Source organism: Cebidichthys violaceus, unplaced genomic scaffold, assembly GCF_023349555.1.
Source record: "Cebidichthys violaceus isolate CVI_PGR_0920_01 unplaced genomic scaffold, fCebVio1.0.p SCAF_10, whole genome shotgun sequence".
Taxonomy (NCBI): domain Eukaryota; kingdom Metazoa; phylum Chordata; class Actinopteri; order Perciformes; family Stichaeidae; genus Cebidichthys; species Cebidichthys violaceus.
In genome coordinates, this window is record NW_027176263.1 from 7665996 (window position 1) to 7678255 (window position 12260).

Below are 12260 nucleotides of genomic sequence, written 5' to 3' on the forward strand. Positions count from 1 at the left end.
GACAAGTACTTCTCAGTCTTCAGATGTCAAATATTGTAGTTCTTGGTGGGCTTCAGTCCCTGATTGCCACTATTATGCATTCTACCGGAGTTTTTCTTCTATTAAATAATCGGGTGGAAGTGTGTGTCACACATCTATTTTAATAAACAGGAGAGTTCTGCATGGACAATTTCCATAATTAATCTAACAAATGTGAACTCAGCAGTGTATCTGAACCCATTGTTATAAAGCAATTACAGCAGATGTGCATAAAGGTGGCCTGAGCAACCGCTCTCATTCAAGATATATATACAGAAATCTCACGCATCTTTTATGTTCACAAAATAGATGATATGGGGAGAATTTTTCCCCCATTTCAAAAGGGTGTCCTTTTGCTTTTTCCACAGTAGATAGATTAGATTTTTTTTTTCTTCAAAGCCTCCCAAAGCTCTGTGTTTAATCACATTATGGCATTTCCCGCACTGCCTCGGTATGGTTGCAGGGCTCAGGTTTAAAAACCGAGCTATGCGTTTCAATTTTTACCAGCAATTTGTACAATTCATGGTGTTGCTGTCAGGGACAGAATCCTGCATCACTCTCCAGATTCCTCTCTTCTATCATCTGCTCCGACATTAAAAGATAAGATTTGATCCAGATGGGATTTGATCTTTAACGTTAAACTGAGGCCATGGTCCCAGTCTATACAAAATGCCATCAATCACATCTTTTAATCTCCCTCTGCTCTCCCTTTGCACTTTTCTCACAGAGGAACTTATACTGACTACAGTGAAATGTCTCACTGCACTCAATGCTCAGAAGGGACCAGTATGCACTCTGGGATGCTTTCACTTTCAGAAGAACAGTTGTACTGCTGTGATATAGAGTTTACATATAGTCTACAGAGCACCACATTGTTGGGTCTCTGTCTAAAATACGACCACACTTTAGGGGATTCTGGGCGAGGTGTGTTAGCTGCAGCTCTGGGGGAATGCACGCTTTGAACGGGCGCAGCCATTCTTGCGACTTGCCGATGCAGCTTATGCAAATTGATGTATTTGTGTAATCGATGACATCGATTATGTTGACGAATCGGCCCTGCCCTACTATGAAGCTCTATGGCACGGAGGAATAAGATAAATCAGGCTTTGGCTACACAGACGATACTTTTTAGTATTCATTTATTGTTTGTTTTGTTTTTTTCAATGGGATTTGTTGACAACAACAAAGGTAAAATACCTACAGCCTTATCCTTTATCATCTTTAATAAAAAAAAGTAGATCGCAGTCATTTTGCACTTTTTTCACAGTATTATGTCAAAACAACACTGAGGAGTGCAAATCTGTTTTTGCTTTTGGCAAGGCGGTTTTATATGGTTTCAGAAACTGTTCGACGAGTGAAGTATTGCAGCACTCTGTACACCTGAAAGGCAAAACCTAACTTGAGTCGTTGCAGAAACAAACTTCACTCCAGGGTGAACATAGTGCTGATGTAAAGGATGTAGCAAGGTGAGATTTGTGTGAGAAAGATAACACCAGATGTTCATGAATTAAAAAGCAACTACAATTACTGCCTCACTGTTGTGTTACTCCGCCAACCAGTCATATGTCATCGCTTCATTATTTTAACGTGTTTGACATTTGTGTGAAATTGTCACAATCTTGAGTTATGTGATTGTCAGGTCACAGTGACTTTTGACCACCAAATTCTGATTAGTTCATCTTTTAGTGCAAGTGGACGTAGTTACTCTGTTTTTGTGTGCATGCATGTAAATGTAGACGATGTATAGCTGGAAATATTCATTTACTTTTTCTGTAATTTCACTCGTAACTGTTATGTTCATTTCAGACTAAATGTCTTAATTAAAAGAGAAAACAGGTATTAAGAAAGGTAGTCTTTACCATGTGGTTAACCCTTATATATTATTATATACTATACTATTTATTTATTGAATGACCAGAAAACGTGCTATATTGTAATGTATATCGTTATCGAGATAGGAAAGACCTATATTGCCCAACCCTACTCCAGACGTTCCTGATCGTCATGTCGTGTTAACAACAACGGACCAGACGGGCGAACAGACAGACGGAAAGACGGAAAAAAGAATGCCTCTGGCCACGGCTGTCATGGAGGCATAAAAATGATACACGATAACTACCAGCTTCCTCATTCTTGCCATTTAAGTTTTTAAATCAATACCACCCTCGATTAGATATGATTATGGACATTCTCACAGTATCACTTTCATGAAACGGACTGACGGTTTGACAGAGTCCATCAATCAATGTTCTCTGGAGAAAGCTACAGGTACACGATACCTTTTTTTTTTTTTTTCCTACACACAAATACAGGATGTAGCATCATAGACACATCTATTGTACATTTCTTTCCCAAAGACAAATACAGGATGTCGCAACAAAGGGAAATCTATTGCTGCTGATGTATTATTGTGTTTCAGCAGATTGTACAGCATCTTGTAAGCTCAGTGATTGAAAAAGCAAACAAACCAGGACCTTTTGTATAAAGAGGTCGTGCTACATTCTGGAAACATTTTTGAAGAAAATTGTGTAATGTAGTAGAAAAAAAAAAAAAAAAGAAGCAAAGTGAGATATGAGGGAAGAAAATGTTCAGGACAAACTCATCTTTCCATAATCCCCTAGTCTCTGCGCTCCCACCCTTCTTTCCAACCTCCAATTACAAAGAGAAGAAATGCCTCGCTTTTTACTCCTCAGAAATATACAGGCTCTACATCAGAACTCAATTTGGTTTGGTAATGAGACTGCGCTTGTGCATTTCCCCATGCAGACAGCCCAATCTTCAATTGCCAGCACACATGGGGGCTTTGCTTAGCAGGAAGGCTCTGAGGAAATAGACTGGTAAAAGCGTTGCCTTTTTTCATTTGGATGAAACTTAGAGCTCACCGTGTGTAGTCTTTTCAAAATGACCTTGAGATATTCTCAAGATCTGAGGACAAGCATACTTTTAACTAGAGCCTTGAGTATTTCTTTGTGCGGATCCTAGCACTATTTCAAGTGATGTGGTCAAAGATTTCGTAGACCACTGGTCAAGGTAATCCCTACTCCTCCAAAAAGAATATTCTCTTTATTTGCATGTAAATGGTGCAGCTATTCACAATGCAGAGCTTCATGTGTCAGTCAAATTACTTTGTTTGTATGACACTCCACTTCAAGGAAACTTATAGTGATGTTGTAAAGCACATGTTTATGTTTATACTATATTTGTTTTTATATGTTTTAACCAACTATAAAACCACATTTACTTCTCTGCAGTTGCCACTTTGTAGGCAGCCGTTTTATTTCACCACAGAATGAACATCTACTAGCTGCAAGCAGGCACTGATTTAATAGCTCATTCCAGGCACTGACATCTGCTGCTGTTACATTTTCAATGCACAAGTGACCAAATTCACATCGCGCCAAAACATGTTTGCTTATCACTTGTCCTATACAGACGACTTTCTGACATCAGAGTGCCAATGCTTTCTGGCATTAACCCTTTTGTTCCAGACTGTCGGATCTTTCTTTTTTTTACTGGACGTTTTACCACATCAAGTAAGGTGAGATTTACATTAACTGCATTACATACATTGTGCTTGCCAGCATCAAACTAGATGAAATAAGCAATAGACATTGAAATCACCATATGCTCTGAAATATGCAATTAGTTTGGAAAATTAAGTTTGCAACGTTCCAGATGCACAGCAGTTAGAAATAGCAGCTATCAGAGCAAGTGACGGACAGATTTGTCACAGCAAATACAGCTGAAAGCTGATACATCTCATACATCTCATACATCTCATACATCTCAGCCCTCAATACAGTCGGACCTGAACTAAAATCTGTCTGTACAGTGAAACATGCTTCGCTTACAGCTTTTTGAAGACAGGGAAATCTAGCTGTCCCACAACAGATTGGGACTAAAGTTGCACAGGTGAAAAGAAAGTTCTTGAGACAAAACACTCCTCTTGAAAGGCAGCAAAGATACTTCAATGACTAAGAGAGTTAAATGAAAAACAGAATCAATGGATGATGCTGTGTGTGCATATTTTAAATCCTTGAAAGCCTGAGCTGACTTTAATTTTGAACAGAACTAGAAAAAGGTAAACCTAGTTCATTGCTATTCATTGTTTAGTGCACTATAAATCTGCACAGCAACATAAATCGGATGCCTTCGTTTTTGCCTGAGACATGAAGGGTTGCCATAAAAAGTATATCTTTTTTTAAAAGAGAAAGATAAAATGATCCCTACATGCAACTACATTAGACTCCATACTAACTTGCTAACAAAAGATGAAGATAACATATTCTTATCACCTTTTAGAGGTATGGGGTGTAGGATTTGGCGGCATAGCGCTGTGGTAGAGGTAGGGTTCATATTATATTCCATTTTTTGCTAATAGATCCCCCAAAATGCTACACTGGCCCTTTAAGTCAAGCAAGTTGATTTTAATATTATGCTAATATATCAAGGGTGGCTTGGATCCAAAATCATTATAAAAAAGTTTGGTATGCTTTTAAAATGAATTAAATGAAATATATATTGAATTAATTTCCTGCTTGCCCTAATTTTTCAAACACATGTCCCTGAATGCCCTACCTCTCCGTGTAAAGCAAAACTCCTCCAGATCACACGGAGGGGGATTAAACAAGTCTAATTTACACACAGTTCAAGTGAAATTATTATCAGCCATACTTTTCACTGTGTGCAAAGAGGATTGGACTCACATAGTCGTCGTATGATTCATGTGTGACGGCTAACAGTGGGGGCCTGTATCCTGCGCTCCCCGCTGCCCCCCTGGCCCTCGGGGCTTGCACCTCCCTCGTTGAAACAGCCGCAGGAAGTTTGCTGTGCGTCGCTGCCGCTGTCCCCCGAGGGGCGGCTGCACTCCTTCCTGTGCCTCTGTGGCCCCTGGTAAAGCAAACAAGCAGACAAACATGCCGTCAGTTCGCCTTACTAATCTCACTCCACACAACATTTCAAGCTGCAGTGATTTCAGAGGAAAAAAGTGGAGTGAAGACATTAAGAAATCTGTTAAATCCCTCTTATCGCTGCATATGTGCAGGCTGCCTCGGTCGCTGGTTGTCATACAGTGAAACACAAGATAAGCATAACCTCTGCTGGCACCGAGGTAGATCTTGTAATGATCAGAGGGCTCGAGAGTGTCACTTTGTGTCTTTGTCAGCTCTGCAAACATGCCTGTGGGACTGTGCGCTGCGTGGTTCTTTCAATAACACGACGGAGCAGTGCCTAGCATGTATTTGTCCAAAATCACACCTCTATCTGCCTGAAGCTGCAGAATACACTCAGGTTGTAGTAGAGAGACATTAAAGGCCGAAGGACACATGGGCAGGCTTGAGGAATTTAAGGTGGATTGTTTCTTTTATGGAGGTGTGACTGTCCAGTAGCAGAACCACATGAACACCACAGGGTTTGAAGAGTGGATTTAGCATCGCAAAGCCGTCTATTGTCTGCTAACTTAGCATTTTAACAGCAGCATGATGTAGGTGGGCTAGGATACCCTTTCTTCCTCTGGCACATCCTTCACTAGGTAGCAGCCTATTGTGATCCAAAAATACAGACACTCAAAGGGGAATTACTGGTGCATATTTTTCATGGAGATTTACAATAATCGCTTATCGTTGTGCCACAAGGAGAAAATCTAGGTAGAGAAGTGGTGGTGGTGACTTTAAATTGTTACTGCAGGATTTAGCTCATCCATATGTGCTGCCTGAATTAGGCCAGGCTGTCATGGTAAACTGTACCTGCATGGTTACTCCTGAGGGACCGCCACGTCTCAGGTAGATTACGGACAGTTTGCTCTAGAAACAAACTTAAAAGGAGACTGGATGAGGCCCGCGTTTCACACGAGCAGCTGCATGCATGGCTAAGCCAATCAACCGCTCTCTAACGCTACGTTTTTCTGTAGCTGGTCCTGCCTGCATCCTAAAATCCCCTCAAGCTACAGAACAGGACATGGAAATCAACTCATATTTGAGTTATGAAGAAGACATAACTGGGGGAAAATTAATTGAAAGCTATGAAAACTCCTCATGTTAACTACAACATGAGGAGGAAGAGAACGAATAACACATTTATATGAAATATTCAGATCTTTGCCAGGGAACCAATTAATCTGAAATTCACCATGAAGGTGGCTACATCCTTCTTTATTATTAAACCATGTATTTGTCATTCACAACACTGCACATAAAAATTTAGTTTAGAAAGTGTCATAGTGCCGTGAATAACAAATATGTGGGGTTGACTACTTTTGGATAGTTGCATAACTGATTTAAAGGAAGGAGGGGTTGTCTCTAAAAACATTTTGAAAAAAGCCTGCATATCAGTCTTCTGATGTTTGAGTTTGTCAACCAGTTAAAAAGAAATACAGGTTTTGAGTTAACATTTTTAGACTTTTGGATATAGTATTTTGCCAATATTATAATTTGATTCATGATTCATTCTGTGTTATCCGTTATGAGTTATATTTTTCCATAAGGATTCGACATGAGTACTGTGCCAAAATAAGAGTTTCTTGGTGGCACTTACAAAAACTGCCGTATGTACACAGATGTGATTCTTGTACTTCCAAAGAAAATTATTGTCAAGTCTGAAAAAATAGCCCTGATGATAAATACCCCTTTGAGTTGTCACCATTATGTGAACTGCTAGTACTGTAAACAAAACACAATATACTAATGATTAGTCTTACCCTTTAAGACGAGTGTTTCAGAAGTGTTTTGAGATGAAGACTGCCACATTTTCTCAGAAATCTTTCATATTAGTAGTAACCTTTAGAGATGTTGAACTTTAAGATGCCCTAATTATTGTGTTCACAAAATACTCTTTTCTTTGACACTGTATTTAGTGCTTTACCCCGTGGATGTTGCAGTTGCCGGTCGTACGCTCCTCCCCTGTGCGCTCCTTCCTCTGCCCGACTCGTCGGAGCCATTGAGCAGGGAGAGCTCTCTCAGTTGCTCCTGTCTGATCTCGTCATTGTAGTCCTGCGGGAAACAAAATACAGCAGGTCTCAAAAACAAGGACATTTGTCTTCCGACTGCAACAGATGCTCGCAACAGCAGCAAATGTCACGTAATCAAAATGATCTTGATGCTCACGGGAAACACATGGTGAGCGTTGAATACTCAATGAGGAATGTTTTCTTTTGGTTTATGTTTGGACACTTAATGCAGGAGAGTGATTAGTGAAAACAATACATATTCCATAAATAAAGATGTGGATTCATTGGTAGCGGTAAGTTTGTGTGATTTAAAAAAACATATTTTCTGTTAAGGGGTTGGCAGAACTAGTGTGAGTTTTTGACAAAATGCCTTCCGGATGACTGGAAGACAAAATCACCAACATAATCAGATTTCCACATAATTTCCCAAACCTGTATGTTGAGAAGAACGAGGACATGAAAGGGAAATCAAATTAAAAAAAACCTACTTGTCACTTTCAAGCAACAGAAAAATATAGTCGGCACACAGCCGCTAATTGACAGTTTCAACAACTTTGTGGGGAATATTGTTATCTTGTGATTCTGAACCCATTTTTCCTCAACCCGTTATCAAACATTACACGGCTCATTATGCAGCAGATAGGGGAGTGGACAAAGCAATATTCATTATCTTGTCATTGCTGACAGATAAACAAGCTTATTTCTCAGAAACACATAAGCAAAGCCCACACGATTTGATACCTCGGGCAAAATGTTTTTACTTTCTTTTTTTTATAATGACAACAAAGCGACGAAGGCAGCAACCAACCAACCGTCAGTGTTTGTGACTTTGTTGGGTCTTTCTGACTGTATGACTAGGTGTCAGGTACTGGAATGAGAGCAAGAAAGCCTAAAAACCGCTGTAGACATAGTCGGACCAACAGCGTAGGACCCAGTGTGCAAGAGTTTGTTTCCAGAAGTGTGAGACCGTTCAAGAGTTGAAAACAAATTCTCCTGGGCTACATGAATTTTTCCAACATGGAGTGAATGACATCTTTGTGAGAGCGTTAATCCGACCAGTAAATGAACGGCACATTATTTAATGAGGTATTATTCTGTGTAGAGTGTGTTGATAAGTGAAGGACAGACTGATACTGTGCAGCCTCTGTTCGAGGGAGATTACAGCTCACACATACACTATAATCTAGGCTTTCTGGTGAATTATGTCACCCTTTACTTTCTTTAACGCCTTCTATTCATGCTACTCTGTGTATTTCCATTATATATCTATAAGCCCACCTACACCACACAAAGTCACAAGGATATCACCGCAGAGTGTTTGCCCACTCGGTGATTTGCATGTTTGTCACTGAATGTAATCAGATCTTTAACAAAAGCCGATTATTAGAATTAAATTATTATGTACGACTGTGAACTTGCATATTCATACACCTTGCACATGTAATACTTCAGCATCATTGTCTCGCATGCCAGCTGTCCTTTTACAGTAATAGGATAGGTGCCATACAGGGACTATATGATGAACAGATTTTGACTCCCGCGTGTCACAGAAATAGAAGAAGAAAAAAATCCTCACGGCAGATTCCCAAAACACTTGACACACTGCACACATGTGCTTCTCTTGTTAATGAACTAATAGGGCCTAAAGCGTTCTGATGGTTTGAAGGAGACTGGCAGGGCTTTTAATTTTAAAGCTGGCAGCATATCCAAAGCACAACAAATCTGCCAGAGCTTGTAAAAGTTGACTGTTGACAGAGGCGTTAACATGAGTAGATAAACCCCATGCTGAGGCTTCTCGGGTCAGACTGTTTGCTCGCTGAGATTAACTCTGACCATGCATCACCTTGTACACACACAAGATGCCCTTCACGGAGCTAAACGTAGACTTTAAGGGGTCGGGACAGGAAGCCCGGCGATACCAATCCCTCTTGTGTGTGCGTCTACACCTGCTACACGTCTCTGTTGCTGGCTGTGTTGACTGATTTCCTTTTCTCGACTTTACATCTCATTGATACGCGTCTGTTGGCTGCAGGACCGTTCATGAAAGAACTGCTCCCATTGTCCCATTGGACATTTTTCTGACAAAAAATGTAAATGAATTCAACATTTTTGGATAATCAATCTCAGTGGAAGAGATGTTGATCTCCTCTGAGACCTTAAGGCATCTAGTGATGTGATTGTACTGAGTCAATACATACCTCCATGGAAATATGAAATGGATAAACAAACAAAGACATCAGATCAATCCCAGTTTTTGAATCAGCCTTGTGGCCTTTGTTTGATTACTAATATCAGAATCAAGGTTTATTGCCAAGTATGTTTGCACAAGGAATTGCGAGGAATGTGGCTTGGTGATTGGTGCATGACAATAAACACAGAGCAATAGCATAAGACGTAATTGAAAATAAAAATATGAAAATGTACACAGAATATGATAAACAAACAATATAAGAGTATGTTAAAAATAAGTATGTTATTATAGTGTCAAGTGTCTATTTCAAGTGAAGTGTTGGATGTGTAAATGTATGTAATTGTCTGAGGACAAAAGAGTCCGAGTCAGTGGGGGTCCCAGGCTTAGTTGATGAGCCCAACCAATATGGTTAACTCAAGTAAGCTACAAGGACTGTTTGATAATGAGATCACTATTGTCACATGTGAAGATGTCGGATGTATGTATGTCAGGAGATGCCTTGGTTTCTTTGGATGACAGAGCTGAGAATTCACTGGTGATATACAGCGTATTGATAAATTCAGATTTATGGCACCCTGCGATCTGAATGAACCAATTTCAATTTCCAACAGCGACCAAAATGTGTGTTGAAATGTATCTCGTGTTAGATCAGCTGACAAAGAAATCTCTCACAGTGTCGTGTCTGCATTGCTCGACTGGCAGAATTTATAAGTGTGTAATACATCATGTTCCCATTCACAGCCGGCACGCGGGTCAATTTACAGGGACACATGGTTTTACAAATATTCACTCATAATGCAGAAATGACAGCCTGGAACGATGAGTTTGCTGAAACTCCCCAAAAAGGATTTAATCTGTGTCAACTTCCAAATATACACAAATGGTTCAGACTAATATTGTTACAGGCCATGCTTTATTAAAGTAACAGCTATTTGCTATGGAGAGATATAGTGGAGTAATGTCTACCTGAGCATAAATAAAGACGCTGTCTTTCTCTCTCTGTGTTGTTATCCGAGCTTCTCTTTGCTTTGTTGACATAGCCGGGCCCGCCACACGTGTATGTTTGTGCATGTGAGCGTGCCCCACTGGTTAGCTCGTGGCTGCTGCTGTGCTCGGTTTTCATACGGCGGTTACAGTTGATAATGCCGTCTCGACCAACGCCGTCATCACGGAAACGTAGCACCCACCCTCCGGTTCCCCTCAGGTAAGCTCTGTCAGCATTTTTGCCATTATTTTGCGCCGTTAGCTGCAAGCTATGTTGAGAGACAATAGAATGCCTCGCAATCTCGCATCTTGCACCTTTTAAACGTAAAAGCAGTGGGGAAAGAGACTTTAAGAAAGACCAGTGCATGGCGGTCTGCAATAAGACAAAATGAGATCTTAGAGACAATGTTAATTCCTACAGTGCACAGCGCATGCTGTGTCTAAACACTAAAGAAGGTCTAGAAACCCTGCACAGTACATGCTGTCTTGCATAACAACCTACTGAACGATGTTCTCATTCTCCCAAAGCCCATCAGGCCAGTTGAACCAGAGGAGCAGAAGCAGCTGCAGCAGCTGTTTATCTGCATCTTGATATGATGTTTTTTAAGTTGTTTACTGCATGTACATACCCTTATCATTATGAGCCGCTCATTTCAGTTCCAAACAAATGAACTGGCTGATCTGGACTTGAATTCTGTATTTGGTGATCCCAGAAGTTTACATTTATGAATCTTCATTATTTGGCCCTTTGCTTGTGCATTTCACTTTATTTAGCTGCTTCGTGACCATCCGTGGTGACTGAATACAGAGAAGAATCAGAGCTACATTTGAGAATGCAGGAAAGCATAATTGAGCCATAGTGTGATACCACTACACCTGAGAACTGCATTTACCTATGTATAGTGCACGACCAGAACAAAATCTACAATCAATGCACAGTGAAAAATGTATTCTTACTCATGTCGAGCTCTATTAAAGTGAACTCAACACAAATTGCACCCTCATTCATTCCACAGTAAAATTGGCCCTGCATTGTTAAGAACACGGCACAGTCTGGATCTTTGCTGAAGAGAATAATGCAGAGGACTGTGCGTATGTGCCTGTCTCTGCAGAACCATCTTCAGAGTTGGTGCTCAGTCTCTTTCTTTGGGATCATATGGATCAAATGGATTACATTAAATTCAAACGCAAAACAGACAGCTTTAATAGCATGTATATTTAGCTTTTGTCTTGAAAACAAATTAGTACCACATATCTTGTTTGGCCCAAGATGAAGGCCACAAACTCATCCAGCTGAGAGCAGAAGCTTCGGTCCTTCTCCACCGCCTCTCACTCTCCTCCTGTAAATACTGTATTCCACTGATTAGGTTCCTGTTTGCATAACTGTGAGCTGACAGCACTGACAGCGTTTCTGCAGTCAGATTTTGCTTCACGGCAGATCTGAGGGCTCCCGCTCAGGTGAGCTTTCTCTCCTCAGTCGCATCAACAACAGTCAGGCAAACTGTACTTCTTGGCGGCCCGTGTGTTCAGTTTCTGCTCAGGACTAAATGAATAGCACGCTAATGATGCATGTGCTATTGTAATGTATTGTAACAGCTTGTTCATGTGATTGTTATTTTGAAATGATTGTGAATTATATCATAAAGTAAGAAAATGAATATAATTTTTTCCTGTTTTGTAGATATGAGCTCAGTGGAACGCAGGTTTTAGTTCAGACATATTTGTTTTCAGACATCATGGGGGTGGGGCCACATTCAAATTATTTTATTTTGGTAGAAGATGGAGCACATTTGAGATTTTGTTCAGAGATAGGTGAGAGGAGAGAATAGCAGAAATGAAGGGAAGCACCACAAATCACTCACCTCTGCTCACATCCTGTGGTGCAAACTTAGGTTTTCAGCTGCAACCAGCAGTGTAAGTCACTTAACTACACAAGTGGCATTGTGGGAGCTACACGTCCCTGTGATTGTGTCTGCTGCATCGCTTTGACCTGAGTTTGGTTTCTGAAGCATAATGTCACACCAGAAGGGGTAGATTGGCCTCTGGAGCAGTGCTAGTTTCCCTGATGGCCCGGCAGTGAAAAGCAGTAGTGTTGCACACCAGCTGGCTCAAATCAGGCATGTT

At 40.6% G+C, this 12260-nt stretch overlaps 1 protein-coding gene across 1 annotated transcript in view; it reads right to left on the minus strand.

The window, feature by feature from the left end:
* khdrbs2 (KH domain containing, RNA binding, signal transduction associated 2) overlaps positions 1 to 12260 on the minus strand; it is a 59938-nt gene that overhangs the window by 14579 nt on the left and 33099 nt on the right. Inside the window, 2 exon segments of the mRNA XM_068717831.1 lie at positions 4725 to 4908; positions 6877 to 7004. Coding sequence (XP_068573932.1) covers positions 4725 to 4908; positions 6877 to 7004 — 312 coding nt within the window.